General features: G+C 45.5%; 1 protein-coding gene across 1 annotated transcript; it reads right to left on the bottom strand.

Moving 5' to 3' along the window:
* Window positions 1–8: 8 nt before the first annotated feature.
* LOC140128597 (extracellular calcium-sensing receptor-like) lies at window positions 9–27,816 on the bottom strand. Its single transcript, XM_072150296.1, has 9 exons — window positions 27,644–27,816; window positions 27,181–27,472; window positions 24,642–25,469; window positions 22,023–22,250; window positions 20,474–20,597; window positions 18,745–19,656; window positions 14,641–14,691; window positions 351–487; window positions 9–101 (listed from the first exon to the last, which is right to left on the bottom strand). The coding sequence occupies exons 1-9, from the start codon at window positions 27,814–27,816 to the stop codon at window positions 9–11; spliced, it is 2,838 nt and encodes a 945-aa protein (XP_072006397.1).

Genomic DNA, 27,816 nt, shown 5'->3' with positions numbered 1-27,816 from the left:
ATTGGAAGTTATGTCCCACATGAAGCCTTCTCAGATGTATTAAAGATGGACATCTGCTTCTCTGAGACTTGGTATGAGATGATGATTTCGATAAAATCTTCCTTGGGAGGTACAAAAAGGATAAGATGTGTCTCATGTCTCTTCTTCTCTTACTGTAGCTCACATAGTATCCCTGCTTGAGGCTTATAAAGATCCTTCACTGCTAATTATCTCGCCTTAACCCTTAAATCTCTGGCACCTCCTGAAGCATGAGTGTGCTCAACACAGAATTGGTCTTCAATAAGAGTTAACAGGTTGTTATTTCAGGTAAATGGATTGGGCCCTCAACCTAATCCTGAGGGAAAAATTACTTCAATTATTCTGAAGTGGAGATATCGCAATGCAATTGCAACAAATCCAATGGGAAGAGGCTTGAACCTGAGTGACGGGAAAACATTGTTACTATCGTAATTATCATTTGTTTCCATTCTCACATTATGACCTTGACCTGCCAGTACAAATATTGAGATAAAAAATACACAGATCTACCATTTGATAGCATTACCTTTAATAATAATGCTTTCATTTGATAAGTAGACATCAAGGAGGTTGGTCACTGTGAGACACCCCTCATGTGTCTTGTGAGTGAAGGGCTTAGGAAGGAGATCACGTATCAATATGGACCATAAAGGTAAATAATGCTGGAATTCTCATTCGGTTGAAAGCCACCTCTACACCCTCCAGCACCACCCCACCCTATGGAGGATCCAACTTGTCTGCATAATACATATAGATTTCATTGGACTCCTGTAATATTCAATTTCCCCAAGAATGTTAGAAATTTCTGGCAGGTTCTAAACATACTATAGTTGGATCCACGGTCATTGGAGTCATCAGGAAAGGGACTGAACATCCTTAGAGGAATGTTAAACTTCAGGAATGATCACTTTCTTGAAAAGATGAATAAATCAATTTGGCACAAACCAATATTGGGCTGAAGAAGAAAAAAAGTTTTGAATTCTGGTGAATGCTGAACTTTTGGGATTTGTGGCTGGTGCCTTGTTAAAGAAAAACCAAGGGACTATGGTCAGGGTGGATTTGCTATTATCTTATCCAATCAAAAAGAGGAAACAAGGATATTGGTGCACGTGTCATTTCCACACTACTTGGTTGTGATACAAATGCTACTTAATTTGTTCAGTGTTAGAAAAAGGGTCTTGTTATAAGGACTTGTTAACCTTATATACTTTATATAATTTTATAGTTTTTTTACTACGTATAAATTTGTTTAATGTTTTACCTAGTCATTTCTCATTTTTTGGGAGCGGAATCAGAATCTTTTGGTGTTGATTAGAGATGAGCGAGCACTAAAATGCTCGGGTACTCGTTATTCGAGACGAACTTTTCCCGATGCTCGAGTGCTCGTCTCGAATAACGAACCCCATTGAAGTCAATGGGAGACTCGAGCATTTTTCAAGGGGACCAAGGGTCTGCACAGGGAAGCTTGGCCAAACACCTGGGAACCTCAGAAAAGGATGGAAACACCACGGAAATGGACAGGAAACAGCAGGGGCAGCATGCATGGATGCCTCTGAGGCTGCAAAATCGCAACATTATGCCAAAATTATGGGCAACAGCATGGCCATGACAGAGTGACAGAATGAAGCTAGATAGCATCTAAAACATGCAATAATTGACCCTGACACTATAGGGGACGGCATGCAGAGGCAGCGGCAGCAGGCTAGAGAGTGGCATGGCGACATACCCTAAATGGACTCAGGCTTCAAACCAATGGGTGGCAGAGAGGAACCAAAGGAGGTGAGCAAGAAGCGCTCAAATAATATCGGTACATGATAAAAGTTTGCCAGTATATTTTGTGGATTACACAGCAGGGTGGCGACAAAGTTAACATGGAAGCCATGAAAACAACCCAAAATTCTGCCTGACACAGCTCGTTTGATAAGGGGACCATGTATGGAGGCAGTGAACTAGTAGTAGATTAAAGGTGCTGCAGTTAAAACTATGTTAGTTGGATCTTGGCATGGAGCTGGCGCTCCGCTGCCAGGCGAGCTTTCGCCAATCCAAGCCCCTGTCTCTAGGCTACTCCCCAAACAGCACTTCTAAGAACCTTTTGTATAAGATCAAGTGTAGTAGCGTTCTTATAAGTTTAGGATATGCCGGGTGAGGGGAATGTAAACAGATGCGCAAGAAGCGCTGAAATAATATCGGTAAATGATAAAAGTTTGCAAGTATATTTTGTGGATTACACAGCAGGGTGGCGACAAAGTTAACAAGTTTGATGTGGAATGCCCTGTAATAGCTCTTGGGCGGTGTGCCTTTTATCGCCTAGGCTCAGCAGTTTGAGCACCGCCTGCTGTCGCTTAGCGACGGCACTGCTGCTGTGCCTAGAGCTACCGACTGATGGCGCCATGCCCACGGATGGTAATTCGGAGGAGGAGGAGGGTTGGGAGGAGGTATAGTAGGCCTTTGAGACCTGGACCGAGGTAGGCCCCGCAATTCTCTGCGTCGGCAGTATATGACCAGCCCCAGGGTCAGACTCGGTCCCAGCCTGCACCAAGTTAAGTGTAGTAGCGTTCTTATAAGTTTGGGATATGGCGGGTGAGGGGAATGTAAACAGATGCGCAAGAAGCGGCTGATGCGCATGGAGCTGGCGCTCCGCTGCCAGGCGAGCTTTCGCCAATCCAAGCCCCTGTCTCTAGGCTACTCCCCAAACAGCACTTCTAAGAACCTTTTGTATAAGATCAAGTGTAGTAGCGTTCTTATAAGTTTAGGATATGCCGGGTGAGGGGAATGTAAACAGATGCGCAAGAAGCGCTGAAATACTATTGGTAAATGATAAAAGTTTGCCAGTATATTTTGTGGATAACACAGCAGGGTGGCGACAAAGTTAACAACTTTGATGTGGAATCCATGAAAACAACCCAAATTTCTGCCTGACACACCTCGTTTGATAAAGGGACGATGTATGGAGGCAGCTATATGGACGACTTTTGGAGGTAGCAATGGAGACAACGTGTGGAGGCTGCTATGGAGACAATTTAATTTGGATAGTGCCTGTATGTGGCAGTCCCAAAAATTTTTCAAACCAGAGGAGCAGGTAGGTGGCCCTCCAGTAAAATGGAATAGATTGAGTGCCTGTATGTGGCAGTCCAAAAAAATTTTCAAACCAGAGGAGCAGGTAGGTGGCCCTCCAGAAAAATTGAATAGATTGAGTGCCTGTATGTGGCACTCCCAAAAATTGTTTAAAACAGAGGACCGGGTAGGTGGCCCTCCAGAAAAATTGAATAGATTGAGTGCCTGTATGTGGCACTCCCAAAAATTGTTTAAAACAGAGGACCGGGTAGGTGGCCCTCCAGAAAAATTAAATGCATAAAGTACTATAGCTAGAGCCAGTGGGCCCTGTCAAAAAATAGCCAGTTTCCTCTGCTTTACTGTACAAAGAGGAGGAGAAGGAGGAAAATGAGGAGGAGGAGGAGTGGATAAATTATTCAGGTTGAGCTTCCTTCACCTGGTGGAGATTGGAAATTATGAGAAATCCAGGCTTTATTCATCTTAATAAGCGTCAGCCTGTCAGCGCTGTCAGTCGACAGGCGTGTACGCTTATCGGTGATGATGCCACCAGCTGCACTGAAAACCCGCTCGGACAAGACGCTAGCGGCAGGGCAGGCAAGAACCTCCAAGGCGTACAGCGCCAGTTCGTGCCACATGTCCAGCTTTGAAACCCAGTAGTTGTAGGGAGCTGTGTGATCATTTAGGACGATGGTATGGTCAGCTACGTACTCCCTCACCATCTTTCTGTAAAGATCAGCCCTACTCTGCCGAGACTGGGGACAGGTGACAGTGTCTTGCTGGGGTGACATAAAGCTGGCAAAAGCCAGCCTTGCCAGTGCTGGACAAGCTGCCTGCTCGCCTACTCTCCCTCGCTACTTGTCCCGCTGAACTACGCACTCTGCCGCTAGCGCTGTCAGAAGGGAAATACTGTTTCAGCTTGTGCACCAGGGCCTGCTGGTATTCATGCATTCTCACACTCCTTTCCTCTGCAGGGATGAGAGTGGAAAGATTTTGCTTGTACCGTGGGTCCACGAGAGTGAACACCCAGTAATCGGTGCTGGAATAAATTCTTTGAACGCGAGGGTCACGGGATAGGCAGCCTAGCATGAAATCTGCCATATGCGCCAGAGTACCAACGCGTAAGAATTCACTCCCCTCACTGGCCTGACTGTCCATTTCCTCCTCCTCCAACTCCTCCAACTCCTCTTCTTCTGCCCATACACGCTGAACAGTGAAGGACTCAACAATGGTCCCCTCTTGTGTCTCGCCAACATTCTCCTCCTCTTCCTCTTCATCCTCCTCCACCTCCACCTCCTCCGATATGCGCTGAGAAACAGACCTGAGGGTGCTTTGGCTATCAACAAGGGAATCTTCTTCCCCCTTCTCTTGTGACGAGCGCAAAGCTTCCGACTTCATGCTGATCAGAGAGTTTTTCAACAGGCCAAGCAGCGGGATGGTGAGGCTGATGATGGCGGCATCGCCACTGACCATCTGTGTTGACTCCTCAAAGTTACTCAGCACCTGACAGATATCAGACATCCACGTCCACTCCTCATTGTAGACTTGAGGAAGCTGACTGACCTGACTACCAGTTCTGGTGGAAGTTGACATCTGGCAGTCTACAATCGCTCGGCGCTGCTGGTAAACTCTGGATAACATGGTCAGTGTTGAATTCCACCTCGTGGGCACGTCGCACAACAGTCGGTGAGCGGGCAGTTGGAGGCGGCGCTGCGCTGCCCTGAGAGTGGCAGCATCTGTGCTGGACTTCCTGAAATGCGCACAGATGCGGCGCACCTTCGTGAGCAAATCAGACAGATTGGGGTATGTCTTGAGGAAACGCTGAACTATCAGATTTAACACATGGGCCAGGCATGGCACATGTGTCAGTCTGCCGAGTTGCAGAGCCGCCACCAGGTTACGGCCGTTGTCACACACAACCATGCCTGGCTTCAGGTTCAGCGGTGCCAGCCACAGATCAGTCTGCGCCGTGATGCCCTGTAATAGCTCTTGGGCGGTGTGCCTTTTATCGCCTAGGCTCAGCAGTTTGAGCACCGCCTGCTGTCGCTTAGCGACGGCACTGCTGCTGTGCCTAGAGCTACCGACTGATGGCGCCGTGCCCACGGATGGTAGTTCGGAGGAGGAGGTGGAGGAGGGGTGGGAGGAGGAGGAGGCATAGTAGGCCTGAAACACCTGGACCGAGGTAGGCCCCGCAATCCTCGGCGTCGGCAGTATATGACCAGCCGCAGGGTCAGACTCGCTCCCAGCCTCCACCAAGTTAACCCAATGTGCCGTCAGCGATATATAGTGGCCCTGCCCGGCAGCACTCGTCCACATGTCCGTGGTCAGGTGGACCTTGTCAGAAACGGCGTTGGTCAGGGCACGGATGATGTTGTCTGACACGTGCTGGTGCAGGGCTGGGACGGCACATCGGGAAAAGTAGTGGCGGCTGGGGACCGAATACCGAGGGGCGGCCGCCGCCATGAGGTTGCGAAAGGCCTCGGTCTCTACTAGCCTATAGGGCAGCATCTCCAGGCTAAGCAATCTGGAGATGTGCACATTAAGGGCTTGGGCGTGCGGGTGGGTTGCACTATATTTGCGTTTCCGCTCCAGCGTCTGGGGTATGGAGAGCTGAACGCTGGTGGATGCTGTGAAGGAACGTGGAGGCGACGATGGGGTTTTTGTGGTAGGGTCCTGGGCAGGGGGCTGACTATCAGCTGACACAGGGGAAGGAGCAGTGGTGTGCACGGCCGGAGGTGAACGGGCTTGTTGCCACTGAGTGGGGTGTTTAGCATTCATATGCCTGCGCATACTGGTGGTAGTTAAGCTAGTAGTGGTGGAACCCCTGCTGAGCCTGGTTTGGCAAATGTTGCACACCACAGTCCGTCGGTCATCCGGTGTTTCCTTAAAGAACCTCCAGACTTCTGAAGATCTAGCCCTCGCCGCAAGAGCCCTCGCCACGGGAGCTTCACTAGTTGACACATTTGGCGCTGATGCACCAGCTCTGGCCCTGCCTCTCCGTCTGGCCCCACCACTGCCTCTTCCAACCTGTTCTGGTCGAGGACTCTCCTCCGTCTCAGAAGCACTGTGTTCACCCGGCCTCTCAACCCAGCTTGGGTCTGTCACCTCATCATCCTCCGATCCCTCAGTCTGCTCCCCCCTCGGACTTCCTGCCCTGACAACAACTTCCCCACTGTCTGACAACCGTGTCTCCTCATCGTCGGACACCTCTTTACACACTTCCACTACGTCAAGAAGGTCATCATCACCCACAGACTGTGACTGGTGGAAAACCTGGGCATCGGAAAATTGCTCAGCAGCAACCGGACAAGTGGTTTGTGACTGTGGGAAGGGTCCAGAAAACAGTTCCTCAGAGTATGCCGGTTCAAATGCCAAATTTTCCTGGGAGGGGGCAGACTGGGGGGGAGGAGGCTGAGGTGCAGGAGCTGGAGGAGTGGCGATTTCGGTGACATGGGTGGACTGCGTGGAAGACTGACTGGTGGACAAATTGCTCGAAGCATTGTCAGCAATCCACGACATCACCTGTTCGCACTGTTCTGGCCTCAACAGTGCTCTACCACGAGTCCCAGTAACTTCAGACATGAACCTAGGGAGTATAGCTCTGCGGCGTTCCCCTGCTCCCTCATAAGCAGGTGGTGTCTCACCCCGGCCAGGACCACGGCCTCTGACCCCTGCAGTAGTTGGACGCCCACGTCCCCGCCCTCGTCCTCTACCCCTAGCCCTCGGGTTAAACATTTTTAAAATGAGAGTTATAACTTTAATTTTTTTTTAACTTTTTTTTGTGTTTTTTGTTTTTTTTTGTGTTTTTGAGTTTTTAAAACCAAACGATGCTATCCTATTGCTATGGCTATTTTCTAGCCAAGTATGAAAGCACACTACTATGCCAGATGAGATGACGCAGAGTTATGAAACAAAATAAACGTAAAATAAAAAAGGAAAAATGGCAGACTGTGCCTAATTGAAATCCAACCCCTACTAAATTTTCCCACTTCGGTCTTTGCAATGGATATGTGCGTCACTAAGCGCAAAACACACCGGTCGCAAGTCTCACTACAAATTGCTCACAATTTGCTAGTAGATGCACTGCAGCAAGTACAGCCACCAGCAGATCAACCAGAAATCAAATATATATAACGCTACTGTAGGCGTAAGTAAGCCGTTTGGATTCTCCTATGGCTATTTTCTAGCCAAGTATGAAAGCACACTACTATGCCAGATGAGATGACGCACAGTTATGAAACAAAATAAACGTAAAATAAAAAAGGAAAAATGGCAGACTGTGCCTAATTGAAATCCAACCCCTACTAAATTTTCCCACTTCGGTCTTTGCAATGGATATGTGCGTCACTAAGCGCAAAACGCAGCGGTCGCAAGTCTCACTACAAATTGCTCACAATTTGCTAGTAGATGCACTGCAGCAAGTACAGCCACCAGCAGATCAACCAGAAATCAAATATATATAACGCTACTGTAGGCGTAAGTAAGCTGTTTGGATTCTCCTATGGCTATTTTCTAGCCAAGTATGAAAGCACACTACTATGCCAGATGAGATGACACTGAGTTATTAAAAAAATAAACGTAAAATAAAAAGTAAATGGCAGACTGTGCCTAATTGAAATCAAACCCCTAATAAATTTTCCCACTTTGGTGTTTGAGGTGGATATGTGTGTCACTAAGAGCTAAACACAACGGTAGCAAGTCCCCCTGCAAATTCCTCACAATATGGTACTAGCTGCAAATAAAAAAAAAAAAGTATAACGTTATTGTAGCCCTAAGAAGGGCTGTTGGGTTCTTGGAGAATCACTCCTGCCTAACAGTAAGCTAATAGAACACCCTAACGCTTTCCCTGACCAGCAGCAGCTCTCTCCCTAGCGGCATCCAGACACAGAATGATCCGAGCAGCGCGGGCAGCGGCTAGTCTATCCCAGGGTCACCTGATCTGGCCAGCCAACCACTGCTATCGACGTGTAAGGGTACCACGTCATGCTGGGTGGAGTGCAGAGTCTCCTGGCTTGTGATTGGCTCTGTTTCTGGCCGCCAAAAAGCAAAACGGCGGGAGCTGCCATTTTCTCGAGCGGGCGAAGTATTCGTCCGAGCAACGAGCAGTTTCGAGTACGCTAATGTTCGACCGAGCATCAAGCTCGGACGAGCATGTTCGCTCATCTCTAGTGTTGATCCTCCCATTGACCTGATTCAGTATTAATGCCCTTTTAGGGCCCCGATCTCCTTTTTTGTTATTCATTATCCTTGACTACCAGCTAGAGATGGGCGAATTTGTTAAAATTTGTTTCGTCCCGATTCGCCGAATTTTTCAAAAAAATTCAATTCGACCCGAATCAAAACGAATCACGTTAAAAAACAGAGAGCCTGTAGGGTGTTGTAGAACGTTGTGCCATGCTTAAATATGCATAGGGAGCGTGGTTTGGTCTTCAAACAATGCTGTGTTTTAGTATGACACGCACATGACAGCCGCGGCTCTTAGAATCGCTTCACGCTTCACTTCCATGTGCACTTACATAGGCCAACTTCCCCAAATAAGCGAAGCGGGAACGCAGCCTGATAAGGTAACGTCTGTGCCAGCTCGAAAGGACCGAGCAGAGGGCCAAGATCCCGCTATAACATAACAGAGTGCACTCTTTTTACACTGACATCAGATGATTCCATAGATTACGACGGAACCTGTTCTATTAAACGCGGATACATGTGGAAAGCCCCCCAAAAGAGTGCAGAGGATGTCGGCAGTAATTTTGCATTGACGTCACTGATCATTTTGCCCTTCTTTTCACGCGTCAGGGTCCTCGTTCAATCTGTCCAAAATCCATCAGTATTGCTAAAGCCAAAGACATACAGTTTATCCAAAACAGAGATGACCAGTAAATGGGATACTTGCATGTCCTCTGTGTTCTGTATCCACTCCTGCTTTTGGCTATCAATTCTGAAGCTTTTCATCCTTCTGGCAGATGAAATGAAGGCAAAAACAAAACATAGTGGCAACGTTATAGAGTGATGGAGGGTGAAAACGGCATTATGGTAATCACAGGGTGTTCCAGGGAGACAGCGGTCAGTTGGCAGCAGCATGAGTAGGCTGCAGAGTGGCACAATGACAAATTATGGAGGTGGTGGAAACATGGTAGGCCACAAAGTGGCACAATGATAAGAGTGGGGAGTTGGTGGCAGCAGAAGCAGCAGCAGGAGCCCACAGGTGGCAGCAACATGGTGGCAGTAACAGGGAAAGCCACAGAGTGGCACAATAATATAGTGTGGAGGTGGCATCAGAAGCAGCAGCAGCAGGAGCCCACAGAGTGGCACAATGATATAGAGTAAAGGTGGCATCAGAAGCAGCAGGAGCCTGCAGAGTGGCACAATGATATAGTGTGAAGGTGGCATCAGAAGCAGCAGGAGCACACAGAGTGGTACAATGATATAGTGTGAAGGTGGCATCAGAAGCAGCAGGAGCCTGCAGAGTGGCACAATGATATAGTGTGAAGGTGGCATCAGAAGCAGCAGCAGCAGGAGACCGCAGAGTGGCACAATCATATAGTGTGAAGGTGGCATCAGAAGCAGCAGGAGCCCGCAGAATGGCACAATGATATAGTGTGTTGGTGGCAACAGAAACAGCAGCAGCAGGAGCCGGCAGAGTGGTACAATGATATGGTGTGAAGGCGGCATCCGAAGCAGCAGCAGCAGGAGCCTGCAGAGTGGCACAGTCATATAGTGTGTTGGTGGCATCAGAAGCAGCAGCAGCAGGAGGAGCCCGCAGAGTGGCACAATCATATAGTGTGAAGGTGGCATCAGAAGCAGCAGCAGGAGTCCGCAGAGTGGCACAATGATATAGTGTGAAGGCGGCATCAGAAGCAACAGCAGCAGGAGCCCACAGAGTGGCACAATCATATAGTGTGAAGGTGGCATCAGAAGCAGCAGCAGCAGGAGCCCGCAGAGTGGCACAATGATATAGTGTGAAGGCGGCATCAGAAGCAACAGCAGCAGGAGCCCACAGAGTGGCACAATCATATAGTGTGAAGGTGGCATCAGAAGCAGCAGCAGCAGGAGCCTGCAGAGTGGCACAATGATATAGTGTGAAGGCGGCATCAGACGCAGCAGCAGCAGGAGCCCGCAAAGTGGCACAATGATATAGTATGAAGGTGGCATCAGAAGCAGCAAGAGCAGCAGAGTGGCACAATGATATAGTGTGTTGGTGGCATCAGAAGCAACAGCAGCAGGAGCCCGCAGAGTGGCACAATCATATAGTGTGAAGGTGGCATCAGAAGCAGCAGCAGGAGTCCGCAGAGTGGCACAATGATATAGTTTGAAGGCGGCATCAGAAGCAACAGCAGCAGGAGCCCACAGAGTGGCACAATCATATAGTGTGAAGGTGGCATCAGAAGCAGCAGCAGCAGGAGCCCGCAGAGTGGCACAATGATATAGTGTGAAGGCGGCATCAGACGCAGCAGCAGCAGGAGCCCGCAAAGTGGCACAATGATATAGTATGAAGGTGGCATCAGAAGCAGCAAGAGCAGCAGAGTGGCACAATGATATAGTGTGTTGGTGGCATCAGAAGCAACAGCAGCAGGAGCCTGCAGAGTGGCACAATGATATAGTGTGAAGGTGGCATCAGAAGCAGCAGGAGCGCACAGAGTGGTACAATGATATAGTGTGAAGGTGGCATCAGAAGCAGCAGAAGCCTGCAGACTGGCACAATGATATAGTGTGAAGGTGGAATCAGAAGCAGCAGCAGCAGGAGCCCGCAGAGTGGCACAATGATATAGTGTTAAGGTGGCATTAGAAGCAGCAGCAGCAGGAGGAGCCCGCAGAGTGGCACAATCATATAGTGTGAAGGTGGCATCAGAAGCAGCAGCAGGAGCCCGCAGTGGCACAATCATATAGTGTGAAGGCGGCATAAGAAGCAGCAGCAGCAGGAGCCCGCAGAGTGGCACAATCATATAGTGTGAAGGTGGCATCAGAAGCAGCTGCAGCAGGAGCCCGCAGAGTGGCACAATCATATAGTGTGAATGTGGCATCAGAAGCAGCAGCAGCAGGAGCCTGCAGAGTGGGACAATGATATAGTGTGAAGGCGGCATAAGAAGCAGCAGCAGCAGCAGGAGCCCGCAGAGTGGCACAATGATATAGTGTGAAGGTGGCATCAGAAGCAGCAGGAGCCTGCAGAGTGGCACCATGATATAGTGTGGAGGTGGCGGACAATTCCAGTCCCTGGTAAAGATGGTAGGAGGCAGATAGTGCAACAAGCAGCAGATTTGTGGCATCAGGTGGGTGGCAGCATCAGAATAGTAGCTGAGGCAGGTAGTTAGAGCCCCAACTCATTTCTCAACGTTTGGAGGAGGCGTCATGGCTGATCTAATCTGATGCATTAGGCATTGGTGAGTTGAAATCCTGGCCGACCAAGCCTGGTTCATCTTGACAAAGGTCAGTCTCTCCACATTACAGGTGGACAAGTGGGTTCTCCTGGGGGTATCGATGGCCCCCGCCGCACTGCACACCCGCTCTGATGCCACACTACTGGCCGGGCAGGACAGCTTCTCTACTGCAAACTCCGCAAGTTTTGGCCACGCATCAAGTTTGGCTGCCCAGTGGTCCATGGGATCCTCTACCTCAGGTGGTAAGTGCTGTCTAAGTAGGCCACCACCTGCTGGTGCAGGGTCTGCTTCATGTCCTGCTGCTGCTGGTGGCGGCTACCCTCCTCACTAGGCGGGTGAAGGAAATTGCTCATTAAGGAATCCAGGCTTAAGCGACTGTTGATGGAACTGCTACTGCTCCTACCCCCCCAGCTCTCCACAGCAGCCGTGGTAGTAGTACGTGAGCAATGACTGCCAGGAATCCCCCGGTCAGACCTGACAGAGGAAGGACAATGGCGCACATAGGCAGCGGCCAACTGTGTGCTCAGTATTTCTCTATAGTATGCCAGTTGTTCCTTTCTCTCAGCAGCAGGAAAAAAGTCACCCATTTTGGACCGGTAGCGAGGGTCCAAGAGGGTGGAGAGCCAAGGGTCATCCCTATGCCAGATGTTAACTATTCGGCTGTCACTAGTTAGGCAAAGCAGCATGCTGAGGGCCATCTGCGCAAGTGACTCTGAGGGACTCCAGGCCTCCATATTCACAGTATACTGCCACGGTGCTTCTGGGTCATCTGCCTCGTCTTCTACCTCCTCCGGATGCTCCTGCTCCTCCTCTCCTGTCACCTGAGTAGAAAAACCACAAATGGCACCAGACTCTGCTTGTGCTCCAATGTCCTCCTCCTCCTCCAGTTCAGCCCCCACCGGACTCATGTGGCCATGAGATGTAGTCTCCACTTCTCCAGTGCCCTGACCAGACATATTTTGCAGCATGAGTTCCAGGACATGAAGCAGTGGAATGACGTTATTCATCCCGAAGTCCTGGCGACTGACAAATAACGTGGCCTCTTCAAAAGGCCTGAGCAAACGGCAGGTGTCACGCATGAGCTGCCAGTGGCTGACATCACAGTTACACAGGGGAGTACTACGGTTCGCTTGCATCATCAAAAAATAATTAATGGCTTTTCTCTGTTCATACAGGCGGTCTAACATATGGAGGCTGGAATTCCAACGGGTGAAAACATCACATATCAGACTATGTTGGGGTAGGCCGTCCAGGCGCTGCAACTCGAGGAGGGTGTGCTTGGCTTTGTAAGAATGGACCATCCCTCCTCGGTACTGCGCGGACACCATGTTCCTCCCATTGTCTGTCACCATGGTTCCGATTTTTAGTTGTCGCGGAGAAAGCCACACATTGATTGCTTCTTGCATGACGCGGAGCAGTTCCTCCCCTGTGTGACTTCGTTCGCCCAGGCAAACCAGGTGTAGAACTGTGTGACACCGCTGTGCCCTGCACATGTGGACGTTTGGCTCCCGTCCTCACAGCCACAGTAGCGACTTGCTGCCTGCTCCGCAAGCTTACACTCTCTTCGCCCGACGATGATGAATCCCCTGCTACACCCGGCTCCCAAGTGCGATTGGCTACATCATCGTCAATTTGCGTTTCCCGGTCACTGCTACTCTCCTCACCGATGTCGGTATGCACAGCCTGCCTACTGCAGGAAGCAGCGGAAGTCTGCCCCACCTCTTCACTGAAAAGCAGCTGCTGACTGTCCTCAAACACTTCGTCCTTGCTGAATAGTGGCGCTGAGCCTAGACCACCTAGTAGCTCTCTGGCTGCGGGAAAGGAACAGGACAGAGCCTGGTTGAGGACAGGTGAGGGCCGCTGACCTTCTCCTGGGCCATGCCAACTAATTGTTGTATCAGAGGAACCCACGGACTCTTAGCTGGGGTTGTCAGATGTTATATTTGAGGAATTGGATGACCTAGTCAACCATTCAACAACCTATGAGTTGTTGATCAACACACTTCCACTAGATGACAACGGCAGTTCTGGCCTCACAGAGTCACCCCTGCTGCGACATCCCCTTACTGTGCTGCCTCCTCTGCCTGCTCCACCTGCCACCTTTCTGTCTGACATAGTGGTTTATAAACTACGTGGATTTGACACGTGAATCTGGTTTAAACAAGAGCCCCCAAAAGGTATTGCAATGTCCGTTATACAGATACCCCACAACTGACAGTGTAATTTCAGCGCAAATAACTGTATAGACTACATGGATTTGACACGTAAATCTGGCTGTAAACTAGAGCCACAATAAGGTATGGCAATGTGCGTTATACAGATACCCCACAACTGACAGTGTAATTTCAGCGAAAATCACTGTATAAACTATGTGGATTTAACACGTAAATCTGTCTGTAAACTAGAGCCCCCAAAAGTTATTACAATGTCCGTTATACAGATACCCCACAACTGACAGTGTAATTTCAGCGAAAATCACTGTATAAACTACGTGGATTTGATACGTAAATCTGGCTGTAAACTAGAGCCCCCAAAAGGTATTGCAATGTGCGTTATACAGATACCCGACAACTGACAGTTTAATTTCAGCGAAAATCACTGTATAAACTATGTGGATTTAACACGTAAATCTGGCTGTAAACTAGACCCCCAAAAGGTATTGCAATGTGCGTTATACAGATAACCAACAACTGACAGCTCACTACTGCAGATGCATGAATGTCAAACAGATTTCTTCCTATTCGATTTTGTCACTAAATAGAACTGCTATTTGGGGTATATAGATCCCCTTAGAGAACAGCGAGGGATTGCAGCAAGAATCGCACAGTACAATATCAGCAGCTGGACGCTACAACATGAAGTGTGAAGTGCTGAGATAGAAAATGGCTGGTTTTTCACATAAGCCTGCCGATTGCTGATTGGCTTACAGGTCTGCAGATGTCATTGGGGGTGTTCCTTTCTCCTTCCCAGAGTTCTCTGCCCCATGTAACATGTTGTTCTCGCGCCCATTTGGCAGAAACATGAGGGGGAAAAAAACCAACTTCGTTCCCGCGAATCAGCATAAACTTCGGCTTCGTGACAAATCTAATTTTTCCTGAAATTCTAACCGAAGTTAGAATCATTAGAATCGATTCGCCCATCTCTACTACCAGCCCAACCAGGTGACTGGTTCTTTGGAGCCTGGAAGCTGCATACATACCTATATTTTTCATGAAGTCGAGCCATCCAGCCATCAAGGCCATCCGATGCCCTGCACGGGGTGAGACACAAGTGGTCATCAGGTGAGCAAGCACTTGTCTTCCCTTACAAGACATTATTAGCCAAGGCGCCGTCCTCTGCCTTGTGCTTTTTTATTTGCTTCAACTTATCCAATCAAGACAGTCTTCCGATGTGATATCCATGAAGACTCTATAAGGCCACAACCACACGCAGAAATGGGCTACAAATAGGGGAAAGTGTGTGGGCTGTTTCGTCTGGGTTGACCACAGTGGGGAGTAGCTGAAAGGGCACGTGACTAGGTCATAGGGTGCTTACCGAACTCCGACCATGCATCGTAGACCTCTATAGTGGCAATTTATGCAGCTAACTCACAGCCCAATATATGATCATGTGCATGAGGTCTAAGATTTCTATCCCAGAGAGGTGAGAGATGCTCAAGCCTGAACAACTTAGAAAGAGATACACGTGAAGAGAAAAGAACAAAGAGACGAGATTAAAAAAATGTATAAATTTGGAGAAGAAGTTAGAGAAAGGGACCGGAAGCCGCTCAGTATTGTCATTTTGATTCATGATATCAGGAAGGGGCTTTCAACTGTCACCAAAGCTCCAGAAGACATTGCTGCACCATTACTCAGTGGCAGGATCCTCCGTGGCAATAAAGGCCGTTATATACATATGCTAGAAACATTGGCAAATTTTGGGATGTTTTCTACAGCAGATCATCAGATGCTAGAAGGTCATTCCTGCCTTATATAAATAAGCTGGAAACATGACCAAAGTTTAGCACTTTTCAGTAAAGTTCCATATTGCAGACCAATATTCAGCCATAGTTAAACATATTTTTTTAGGCAAGTAGCAAAAACTCCCCACCATTACCTACATCTTCTGGAAATGTTCCCAAATCCGAAAGTATTCTTTGTAGAAAAGGTGATTGTTATCATATAAACTTGTTGGTAATATTTTGAGAATTTAGCGTATTTTCTGCATCACATTATTAGAGGGTTGCGTCTGGCCTCCATCAACCCCCAATAAAATCTTCCTGCAGACATGTCCAGCGGCATCAGGGACCTTGACCCTCGCCCCCATTTTTTTGCAACCGGCAGCAGCTAATGCTAGACTTGCACCCCAGAACTCCTATTTGGGCACCAAGCAATAACCTGTAGTGGGAGCTCCATGTCGGAGGCAACAGAATGCCATATCGGAACATGGCTGCCAAGAACATCAGTCACTGCGTCATTGGAGCACCTGAACTGTAAGTGATTCCACAACCAGTACCCAACCACAAGTCAGGAAAAACATTGCCCCAATGGCCCAAAAGGTAACCGGTAACCAAACAGTTTAAGAGCCGGAAACCTGGCGAAAGTTGAGCCATGGGCAGTGTTCGCTCCACCTCAAGCCACATGGTTTTCAACACAACACCATTAACGCTGCAGCAGCATCCCTACTGTACTAACCCCTCTATATGTAGCCTGTATCCATTTGTTATGGTCACTAGTATTTTTGTTTGTACCGCAATTGCTTGTGGTAATGTTGTAGTTATGTTAACCTGTATTGTGCTATATTGTAATATTCTGTAAATATTTCTGTACTCAACTAAGAAATGTCCCTCTCGAAGAGTATGTGTACGTAATTGTGATATTTACCTAACTGTGTGTAAAAATTGCCGGGAGACAAGATGTACAAAAGAATTTTCCCCCAGGGGATCACTAAAGTATCTTATCTTATTCTTGCAGCTGTTAATTACTTTTGATGTCAGAGTTTGGTGTATTTTCTTTTTGCGTGACATTCTCATAAATACCATTCAATGACCATTTACTCCTCCCAATAAATTAAACAGAATTATTTAAAATTTTATTGAAATTTACTTTTAAAAAATTTTACTTACAATTTAGGTCAAGTTCAATATCAAAATAATTTCAGTTCCCCACTGTTGACTTCATATTTATATAGTCTGTTACAGCATCCGTCGTAACTTCTAAATCCAGCTCTATGTTTTTGTTTCTCATGGGCGTTCCAAGATATTTTGTGTTATAGATTATTAATTTCCAGTTAAAAAAATAGACCGGAAGATCATGTTCTCCACCCACATTTTAAAATGCCATATTTTGGTTTTGGCACCACCATGGGTTTGGGAACAAATTTGTCTTCTCCAGGAGTTGGTTGTTCATGGTTTATAATGAGAACCTTTGTATGGTCATAACACAGTCTTATTGAGTTGAGGGAAGGAATAATTTTGCAGAAGGCTGTGATGGTCTGGGCCAAAGATCACTTCCAATTGGCAAAAATTATGGCTCTCCATCATAGCACAAAAAACAGGCAAAGGAGTGTTTTGATTAACCAGTCAATGATACCTAGCAATTATGGACCATTGGGTCTTCCTTAATCATTATGGATCTTTCTGTGAATGAGAGAAAAATATTACACATTTGGCTAGGAAAGATCCAGAGTGTAGAGTGCTGGTCTAGACCTATTGGGAATCAATATTTACATTCAAATTGCATTGCTGCAAATAGAGGTCTTTTGACCAAAAATAAAGAATATAAAATTTAACTTTTATTTCTATTTGTCTAATAGCGATTCAAAACTCAATCTGTAATTGTTGTTTGAAATCAATATACTGAATCAAGGCTATTATTAAAATCTTTACGTGATAGCGGAAGGTGAGTATTATTATATATCAGAAACGGGACCTTTGGAATGTAAACCCGTATAGTATGTGTGTGCAGGTTTCCTGCTATGCAGCTGACTGCTATTTGTATATCATAGCTCTCCTGACAGTCCTGGCTCTCCTGACAGTCTCCAAGATTAAAGGAGGATAACTGCCGTTGATCCTCTCTTCACTTGTGTTCACACATGCTCTCAAGGAGGGGGTATTTGTAGGAAACTTCAGGCATGCACATGCTCTCAAGGGAAGGGTATTTGTAGGAGATGACAGGCATACATATTGACATACACACACACATATATCTATCCTGGTATCCAAATGGTCTGTATACTCAAAGTTTAAAGGTAGTTGCTAGATTGAACTAGAAGATTTCTCACTGCAGTCTGACAAATCTAAGTTCTGTGGCTAACCTCCGCTTTCTATCACAAAAATTAAAAGGTTTTTCGTTCGGTCAGCCCCCCCGACATGTTTCGCCACGACCTGGCGTCCTCAGGGGGTGTCAGGGCTGAACTGACACCCCCTGAGGACGCCAGGTCGTGGCGAAACATGTCGGGGGGGCTGACCGAACGAAAAACCTTTTAATTTTTGTGATAGAAAGCGGAGGTTAGCCACAGAACTTAGATTTGTCAGACTGCAGTGAGAAATCTTCTAGTTCAATCTAGCAACTACCTTTAAACTTTGAGTATACAGACCATTTGGATACCAGGATAGATATATGTGTGTGTGTATGTCAATATGTATGCCTGTCATCTCCTACAAATACCCTTCCCTTGAGAGCATGTGCATGCCTGAAGTTTCCTACAAATACCCCCTCCTTGAGAGCATGTGTGAACACAAGTGAAGAGAGGATCAACGGCAGTTATCCTCCTTTAATCTTGGAGACTGTCAGGAGAGCCAGGACTGTCAGGAGAGCTATGATATACAAATAGCAGTCAGCTGCATAGCAGGAAACCTGCACACACATACTATACGGGTTTACATTCCAAAGGTCCCGTTTCTGATATATAATAATACTCACCTTCCGCTATCACGTAAAGATTTTAATAATAGCCTTGATTCAGTATATTGATTTCAAACAACAATTACAGATTGAGTTTTGAATCGCTATTAGACAAATAGAAATAAAAGTTAAATTTTATATTCTTTATTTTTGGTCAAAAGACCTCTATTTGCAGCAATGCAATTTGAATGTAAATATTTTCTGTGAATGACACACGGTTTGAAGTCTCAGAACCTTTAAGAAGCAAGCAACATGTCAGGTTTGGAAAATCTTGAAGAGGGTCATTTTTTAGACAACGAAACACTCTACTATGGTATTAGGAGCTTATATAGGTATGAAGGCATTCTGAAGATCCCTGTACATAAAGACTTATTTTCTTTAGGCCATATTTGTTGAGGTTTATTCTGTCTAATATCTACTTGCCCTTTCATTCTTATTTCTCATCATGAGATTTTCTTTCGAGTTCATCTCCGGTCTGAACAGTAAAATATAACATTTAGGAAAAAACATACAGACCAACACTGCCCAACTAGATGCCAGGATAGCAAATACCTCCATGGCCACTGTATATTTGCCCTGAGCACTGAGAGAGGCCGGAATATAAGATATCCAGACACTAAGAAAGGCCAACATACTAAATGTAATAAACTGGGCTTCATTGAAACTGTCTGGGAGTTTTCGAGCCAAAAAGGCCACTATGAAGCTAATAGTGGCCAGAAGAAAAAGATAACCAAGCATGGCCCAAAAGGCAATGGTTGTCTCATTGTTACAATCAACAATGATGAGATCTGGTTTCACTTCCAGGTTGTACTGTGGTAATGGAGGAGCCACTGACATCCAGGTGATGCATAGTGTTACTTGTAGAAGGAAACAGATCAAAATAATTGTGTAGGAGACTCTTAGAGTCGTCCATTTTTTTAGACTACTTCCTGGTCGAGTGGCCATGAAAGCAAAAACCACCATGATGGTCTTAGCCAATATACACGCAACACAGAGAGTGAAGATCAGACCAAAGGACACCTGCCGTAGGAGACATCTCTCATGGTTCGGATAACCAATGAATCCTAGTGAGCAGAAAAAGCAGAAGCTTAAGGACTTTAGCAGAAGACAACTTAGCGAATAACTGCTGGCCTTCACAATAGGTGTGTTGTTATGGTGGACAAAAAGTCCCAAGATCAGGGCGGGTACAATTGAGGACATTATGCTGGCTGCGGCTAAGGAGCCTCCTAATGAATCTTCATAAGACAAGAACTCAATTGGCTTTTGAAGACATTTGGACTTTTCAGAATTTGGCCATTGATCCCATGGACATCTGAAGCAGGTCAACGAATCTATAGATAGAAAATTATTTAGTTGGTTGCCATGATTCTTTATAAACTAATAAAGTCTTGCATAGATTTAGGGATAAAGAGAATTTACAGCAAAATTGTGAAATGGGGGTGCTAGATACCATTATCGCAAAAATATGGACTTTCCTGATCTGAAACCCTGTCAGGGTATTTATTAGATGATTTTCTTTCACGTTTTTCTGGAAGAAAAGTGCCCATCAGTCCTCCAAAGTTAAAATTAACCTTTTATTTGATATTATTGAGATCTGTGGGATCTCAAGCAGCTCTTTCAGATTTTGCAGCAGCATGCACAGGTCTCTACCTGACAAAAGTAATGATATCTCTTCAATTTATATCCTGCTACCTATCTTTGACCACCTGAGCCCAACACTAATGTACTTGAGGATTATTCTTACAAAAGTTCAATAAAAATTCTCAAAAAATACCTTTAGAGGATTTAAATTCCTATATTTTTTAAGTAAATGGGTGAGGTTAAGTTGAGGACACCAGTTGTAACCCCTCCACCCTCCCCGCTGGTACATAATGTTCTAGGCTCCTGCCGTTTAGTAGATCCTGACCCTGCTCGGCCAGGTCTGGATTAGGTCTGACCTGGCGGAGCTTTTATTTATAGTTTTTTCATAGTCTCTGCCAGCTTATCAGTGGACATTATAGTAGATACATTGGGCTGGGGAGTTCCGGGTCTTGGCCAGCCTTCTGTCCGTCCCACTCTCATTGAGCTCTTTACCCTGGTGTGCGGGAGCATATGTCTCCATTCTCTTTTTGGTACTTAATATATGCACAGACTGCTGTGGAGTGTCACCTGTCTGATTTGAGATCTCTCCTTGTAGACATGGAACACAAGCATAGCAACAAGTAGGTTTCCCTTGTAGGGCGGCTTTCCTGAATCCCACGGCACAACTGTCACTACAACTTGAGGATGGGACCTGGAAATATAAAAAAATATATATATGATTTTAAGATGCCTTATAATTTAATAAAATTTATAAATTAAGATACCAATAAAGTAAAAACCTAACCTTAAAGAGGTTGGCCACTTCTGGTGGCCACAATAATGTTTTCCGTTAGACATGTCTCTGCATGTTTGTGTATTTGCCTCCTTTGAGAGCTTTTCCCTCAGCCTCTCCCTCTTCACTACATGCTACTCTCTGCATAAATACATAACTTCCTGTTTCTCAATTCTTCAATTCGTCCAAATGGCATCACCCACTGTGACTCTTTCTCCCACAGTCACACTCTCACCGACAGACACTGGGAGAAGGGAAGGGGTTATTTCTCTCCTATTTCTACCCCTCCTCTTTATCAATGCTCAGGCATGTACACAAAGATCCCAAAGAGTTTGCAAACAGCACTAAAGTAAATAGCAGGACTGCTGAATCCCTTGATAAACATTCAGTGATTAATTTTAAGGCAGTAAAAGCACATGGGTAACTTATGTAAAAGAATGGCAAACCCCCTTCAGCTTGTGCAGAAAATGGTGCATTACCATTGTACAATGGGTTGTCTCCATATCTGTCTCCTCTATTTCTCTACTCCTCCGATTAATAGGAGAATTAGGACAAAGGAGCCTGTAGCATAGGATTATTAGAGATATCCCATACCTACTTGAACACCCTGGTCAACAGTGCATCCCTGGTTACTTTAGGAGACACTTAAAGGCCACCTACCACCACAAATCTACCTATAAAGGTAGATCGGGTGGTAGGTGGATCAATAGGACGTGAGGATAGCCCTTTTAAGGGCTAATCCTCACGTCCACACACGGTTTCGATAACTTTTATTATCTCTACATTCACATTTTCTTATGCGGCTACTGGTGCGTGAAGTAGCCGCATCTGAGGTTACTCGGGGCGGCTACTCCTCACCCCGGTAGCCTCTTTTCTCCTCCTACTGAAAATACTTGTAGCTGCGCGCCTTCCTCCGACGTATCTGCTGTCTGCGCATGCGCAGAACAGCAGGCCCGTGCCTGTGCAGCTCCGGCTTCGGAGCAGTGGCCGCGCAGGTGCTCCGGACGAGGGTGCGCAGCTCCTTGTAGCTGCGCGCCGAAGATTTTCGGTAGGAGGAGAAAAGAGGCGACCGGAGCGTGGCGTAGCTGCCCCGTGTAACCTCAGAAGCGGTTATTCCACGCCCCAGTAGCCACATAAGAAAATTTGAATATAGAGATAATAAAAGTTCTATTGATCCACCTACCACCCGATCTACCTTTATAGGTAGATTCGTGGTGGTAGGTTCCCTTTAAGGATACACTCTCATTTTCTTCTGTTGGTTTTCTCCTTCTCATCCACCTTCTTTCCTGGTTACTATATTTCTCTATTATTTATTATAACTGTTATCTTTTTTTTTCCTCCCACCTGTTTGCTCCCCAAATTCCACATGATGAGACTTGAGTTCATGGTCAGAGTCCGATGAGGAGGGACTGTTTTATTATAGTTGCCTATCTTAACGTGCGTCATGGTCCCACCAGTCTTCAGCTGCCAGTTGATAATGGCGTAAACTCCAGGTGGATCTCCGTTCTCATCAATATATTTTTGATTGTCCACTTTAATGTTGGGCTGGGACCTCCGTATATAGTAGGTGAGCTAAAGAAGGAAAGAAATCTTTACTGAAACAAATTTACTCTACAAGCAGTCAGTACAATCGGTACTTGTCATGGGACTGATAGTGGTAGCATATGTACATGTCAAGAACTCATAGAACATTTCGAGATCCCCTCCACAAAATTACAACTTTAATAAAAAATGAGATTTGTAAATCAGGCGCCCCTAGAAGTCATGGCACAGTGGTGCTCTCTCTTACCAATGTCAATCTGTTTTTTGATGACTTACGAACGATAAATCATAATCGATAAACTCCACTTCTTTGTTACAATGTTAAAAATACCAAGTTAAAAGACCAAGGGTGGTGGGGCCCATTTTCAAATTACTTACTACTGCACATCAACAATGCAGATTTCGATCCTGAAATGCTGACCTACTCACTTTTAGTAGTTACTACAACAATATTTCTCTTAAAGTGAATCTGTGACTAGATTTTCACTAATACACGTAATGTCAGGTTCCCATGGCACTATGCTAACAATTGCCAACAATGTTTCTAAGCTTACTATCCACAATATATGAATTTTGTAGGCCTACCTAGATGGAGCAGTGAGGGTATAAAGGGTATATCATATTTGGCAAACTCACTGTGTGACTCAGCCCATGTCTCCTGCATCTCCCTCATCCCCCCTCCCTTTGGTTGATGTCACCCACTGCTCACAATGAATTCCTACACCTGCACATGCACAGATTTTCATTAGGTTTTTTTTTTTGTCAAAATCTGCTGACAGGGCCTGTGCCAGCACTGGGCATACCTGGGCATTGCTGCTGGGGGGGGGGGCACATTAGGCTGTACATAAGGAATCCATGGGGTTGAGGGGGCTGCATCTAATGCATACATAGGGTGTGAGGGGGGCATATATAAAATAACCTTGAGGGGGCTGTTTGTTATGATAATATAAGGAATGTTTTATTTTCTGAATTTTCAATGCCGCCATGTTAGTTCACTGCAAAGGGGCCTACAGACGCTCTGTCGCCCAAGGGCCTACTGAAGTTCTGGAGCCGTCCCTGTCTGCTGACTGGTTCCCACTAACGCTGGAGTCCCAACAAAATTGCTTCTAAGTTGGTTAATGTGGGATGTAAAGCCATGCCTACTATGTGAAAATTTAGCATTCTACAGCTGCCAGAAACATTTTTTCGGCAAAGAACATAAGAATCCAGCAGTTGAATTTTAACTTACCCAAGCTGCCTAAGGACAGTGGTGGGCAACATTAAAATTTATATCACTTCTGAATTTGCTCAGCCTAACATCTATATACAATTAAAAGACAGAGCCTTGTCCTCACTCCTGTGAAAACAACTTATCTAAAAAGAACAAAAGGAGCCAAATTCGAACTTGCTTTACCCTTAGTTGGCTCTACATATGATTTCTCACGAGAGACGGTAGACCGCCACTTTTCAGGTGGACTTTGTGCATTCTTACATACTCTGCAAACCGCTTACACATGTATTTAAGAAATGTTTTAGACACATTTCTGGCACAAGCAACACAATTGTGGCATGCAACACTTTGTGGCGCACGCTGCACTACTCTTCATGTGACACAAATTTCTGCACTGAAATGGGCGTTCCGGTGCTCAGTCGCATTATACAAAGTTCATCAGAACTGTGTTGCAGGCCCCGTGTTAAAGGTGCACCAAAAATAAAGTTAGTACACTCTGTCGGAGCAGTGTAGAGGGCGTCAGATTCAAGAAGAAGGTGCGGCAGAAATCCCGAATCTGGCGCCCCCTGCACACTACACAGGCAAATTACACATAGTGAAGACTGCGCTGTTCTTAGTAAATGTGCCCCAATGTTTGTTCAGCTGCCCTAACTGGGCAGTTGAATTCCAAGTTGACAATCCTTATCTCCCACAAAATTTGCTATCTGAGGACTAGTAAGGGCTCATACACAGTAAATATGAGTAAATATTAAAGTGGTGTTGCCTTCAGGGCAGTAATAGTGGCGCTTCCTTGCCGACCCCTTTTCTTTGTGCTGTGACTGAAGTATTTCTTCAGAATTTGAACCCATGGTGACTGCTAAACGGAACCCCCCAGACTGTCACCTTCCTACCTACTGGATCCACCCTAACCAGTGGCCAGTAACTGGTCAACATTCCCGTCCTATGAAAAAGTGAGGACACAAAACAAGACACAAAAGCAAGGTCAGAGGACCAGGTCACAGCAGACATAGCAAATACGGCACAAAATCAGAATACAACGGGATAGTCAAATTACGTAAGCCAAGGATTTTCTTTTATTAGTTGCAAACAATGGGAAATGCTCCTTTACCACCACCATGTTGTGGTCATTCTTTCTGGGCTCACATTTCTCAAGTTTAATAGCTTCCATCATTATCTTTATGCAACCCCCCCCCCCCCATTTTTTTAATTACCTGCCATGGTTTATTATTCCAAATGTTTCCACAGGTTCCATTGAAAAATGGTCCTTCACCATTTTTGCAGCTTTTCAGATCTTCCAAAGCTGTGTACAATAGATGGACAGCAGCAAAAATTTTATAGGTAGACTTCAAGCTAGAGATATAGTTGGAATTGTTCTTGATATCTTGTACACGTTCTGATCCTGTACACACTTTCATTGGGTTTACTAAAGAAACAGTTTGGTTCTCTGGGAGAAATTGGCAGGAGAACACTTTCTCCCAATACATCTTAGTCCATGTTGCTGTTGTAGATGTAGATGGATGGATCTTGTTTAGGAACTCACTTAATCCTGGGACAACATAATCTTCACCGGAAAACCCAAGAGTACCAGATAATACAGGAAAATATTGGCTTTGCGACAATAACACTGACCTGGCCCAACCAGCATTTGCAATAAAGATTTTCCCTGTGACCTTCTCCTTGACCATCTCATTCAAAATGGGGACAAAATCAGCTTCAATAGAAAAAACAACCACAACCGAAGCTGTGGACTCTTTTATGGCCTTCACTATGCGTGGGGCATTGCGATCTGGTTGACCAAGTCGAATATATTCGATGAAGGCCACACATGCTCCAGCCTTGACTATCTCTTCTTTTATTGGCTGAATTCCCTCAAGGCCGTAATCATTGTCAAGAGCCACAAGACCAATCCAGGTCCAGCCAAAGCTCAGAATCAGTTGGACCAGTCCTTTAGACTGAACCATGTCACTGGTGGCAGTCCTGAAGAAGGATGGAAACATTTTTCTGTTACTTAAGATGGGAACACTGGAAAATGGACTGATCTGAAAAAAATGCACAATAATAAAAAAAATGATTCAGCAATTTGAATTTGAAAAACATTCATTTCTAGGATCTATTTTACCACCAGCAGCCATGACAGGACAGATTTGCCATTTTGGGAACCCAAAGCAAAATATGTTTTGGGGCTCCCAGATGCTAAAGTTGGCTCTTGGTATAACACTGTGCTGTCTGTACCCACACCCTTTGTCTTGGTTTGTCCCCTCCTTATAGCACCTGAGAAGTGGGAAAGTGGGGCTGGGAGCAGGCACACATCACACTAAGGGGTCTGCATTCCACTACTATGTTGTTCCTCTGACAGGCTGTTAAAATACTTGCACTCTGGGGGGCCCCGATAATTTAGGGACAAATCTCACCTGATTCAGTCCCTTTATTTTGGAGGAAGCAGGAATGATTATTTTGGGCTAAATGATGGGTTTCACTGGATATTCACTGGATGAAAGGCAGGTCATAGTAATAGTTACAACTCTCTGGTCATCCCAGTGGCTGGTCAGAAAGCCAAAACCACCATGGTCCAGGGCCACTGGAGTTAAAGTGACTGGTCTCCTGGAGTTTTCATAGTGTGTTGTAATGTATGTCCTTGATAGCATATAAATAGCCAGCTTTCCCATGCTTCTTGGTCAACATATTAGTAATATGGTGACGCAATCCTCTCCCATGACATTTTGTCCCTTACAATGTTCCTATCCTCAATAAAACAAGTGTGCGGCCTCACATCAGAAGTATGGGTGCTGTAAGACTAGGATACCAACCGAAATAATAAAAATAAATAATAAATCAAGAAAATAAGCCCAAATACTACTTTAAGAAGGTCACAATTGTGATTTTTAATGAAACATGGCAAAAAGTTCAACAGTTGCGTAACCTTTCGGCCAATTTAGCCTTTGCCAAACACAATAGCTTTAGGTAGGATATAGGGAGAAGGTGTAGGGCAGCAGCATGAGGTAAAGTACGTCTGTACGGGGTGTGCATGGTGACGCTGTACAGATGTATATAACCTTCTTGATGTTCCTATCCTCGACTATCTCTATGAACTTCCTGGGCCTATTGCTATGGAATAGAATGTTGTTGTCTCTTGCCAAAGCCAAAATACAACCTATCTGGTTGCAGACTCTCTTAAGCTTGGCTTGTGATGGTAAAGGTTTATATAATAAACCCCACCTCCTTTCTAGAAAGGTCTAGAAGACTGTACCACTACAGTTTAGAGGGATTCACAGGCAACAATGGTTTGTTCTACGCTAAAGCCATATTATAGTTTAAAAACAGTCCAACATTATCTGAAACATCTAAAAAAGCATTAAAGAGGTTATGCGGGGAGCATCAAAAATTAATCGGTGACAGTAATGTCCCTCCCAAAGTCTTCTGCCCTTTCCATATCTTGACATTTGTAAGTTAATTAAAATTAGCAAGTTCCAGGGATCAGCACCTTCTTACAGACTTGCAGTGATGCCATGGGTCGTCAGGCATTGAATCATGCTGGATCTAAGCTGCAATATTCCTTCTGCAAAGGAGGGTTTCTAACTGTGCTACTTTTGGTAGCAAATAGGAAAGCTACCCTTTGCAAACAGGACCATAAAGAACATATCAGTGGTTAGGCTGGTGCTGGAAAGGAGAATCTGGACCCTAGTGGAACTCATGGGTGTTATAAACAATGTCAAGCTGTATCTTTTCCTATCTTCTGAAGCTCCTTCTTACCTGTGGATACATGAAAGTCCCCAAAATATGAGCCATAATGATTGAATTTGATGAGACTGTAGTCCCAATAGCAGCAGTGAACAGCGGCCTAGAATTACACTGGTTGCCAGCGATAGAGGTCCTAGAGTCCGTCAGGAACTGTAAAGCTCCTTGTAAATCGTAGTGAGGTATGTTACATGTGTCATACATCTGGAATCCTATTGTTATGTTTGACAAAATATTGCGATTTCTGTTGATTTCCTCCATTGTATACAGGAATGACTGGAGCCGGTGGTAATATTCGAGGCTGAATCTTTCAAAATAGATAAAAAAAAGGATAGATAAGTTTGAGAAATGATGAATTTCTCAGAATTTTTAGGAATAATTTAGCAAATTCATCGAAAATTAGCCAAGTCAACAGTCATTTTCAGTCTAAATCTTGTTCGATATCAATGTATCGTTATATAGGACCTTCGGTACTCACAGTCTGCAGGTCGTCTTCGATGGTCGGGTAGTAAATGTCAGTTTCTCGTAGATCTTGTCAGTGTTAACAGGGAGTAAAACTCCTATCATGACATCTCCAGGTTGTCTTATCCCTTCCAGCTCTGATAAAAGTGGCAATTTACACATCTGACCCACGGAGTAGATAACCGACAT

The sequence above is a fragment of the Engystomops pustulosus genome, chromosome 4 (assembly GCF_040894005.1).
Source record: "Engystomops pustulosus chromosome 4, aEngPut4.maternal, whole genome shotgun sequence".
NCBI classification, from domain to species: Eukaryota; Metazoa; Chordata; class Amphibia; order Anura; family Leptodactylidae; genus Engystomops; species Engystomops pustulosus.
The sequence above is the reverse complement of the archived record's forward strand: the minus strand, read 5'-3'. Positions and strand labels throughout refer to the sequence as shown.

Bases quoted from the DNA above. Each gene is read 5' to 3' on its own strand.
- LOC140128597 (XM_072150296.1), bottom strand. From the start codon at position 27,816: ATGTCGGTTATCTACTCCGTGGGTCAGATGTGTAAATTGCCACTTTTA. The intron at 25,470-27,180 runs GTAAGAAGGAGC...CATTTTTTTCAG, and splicing joins GGACTTTCATGTATCCACAG to ATCAGTCCATTTTCCAGTGT. The intron at 19,657-20,473 runs GTGACACTCCAC...TTCTATCTATAG, and splicing joins AGAGATCTCAAATCAGACAG to ATTCGTTGACCTGCTTCAGA.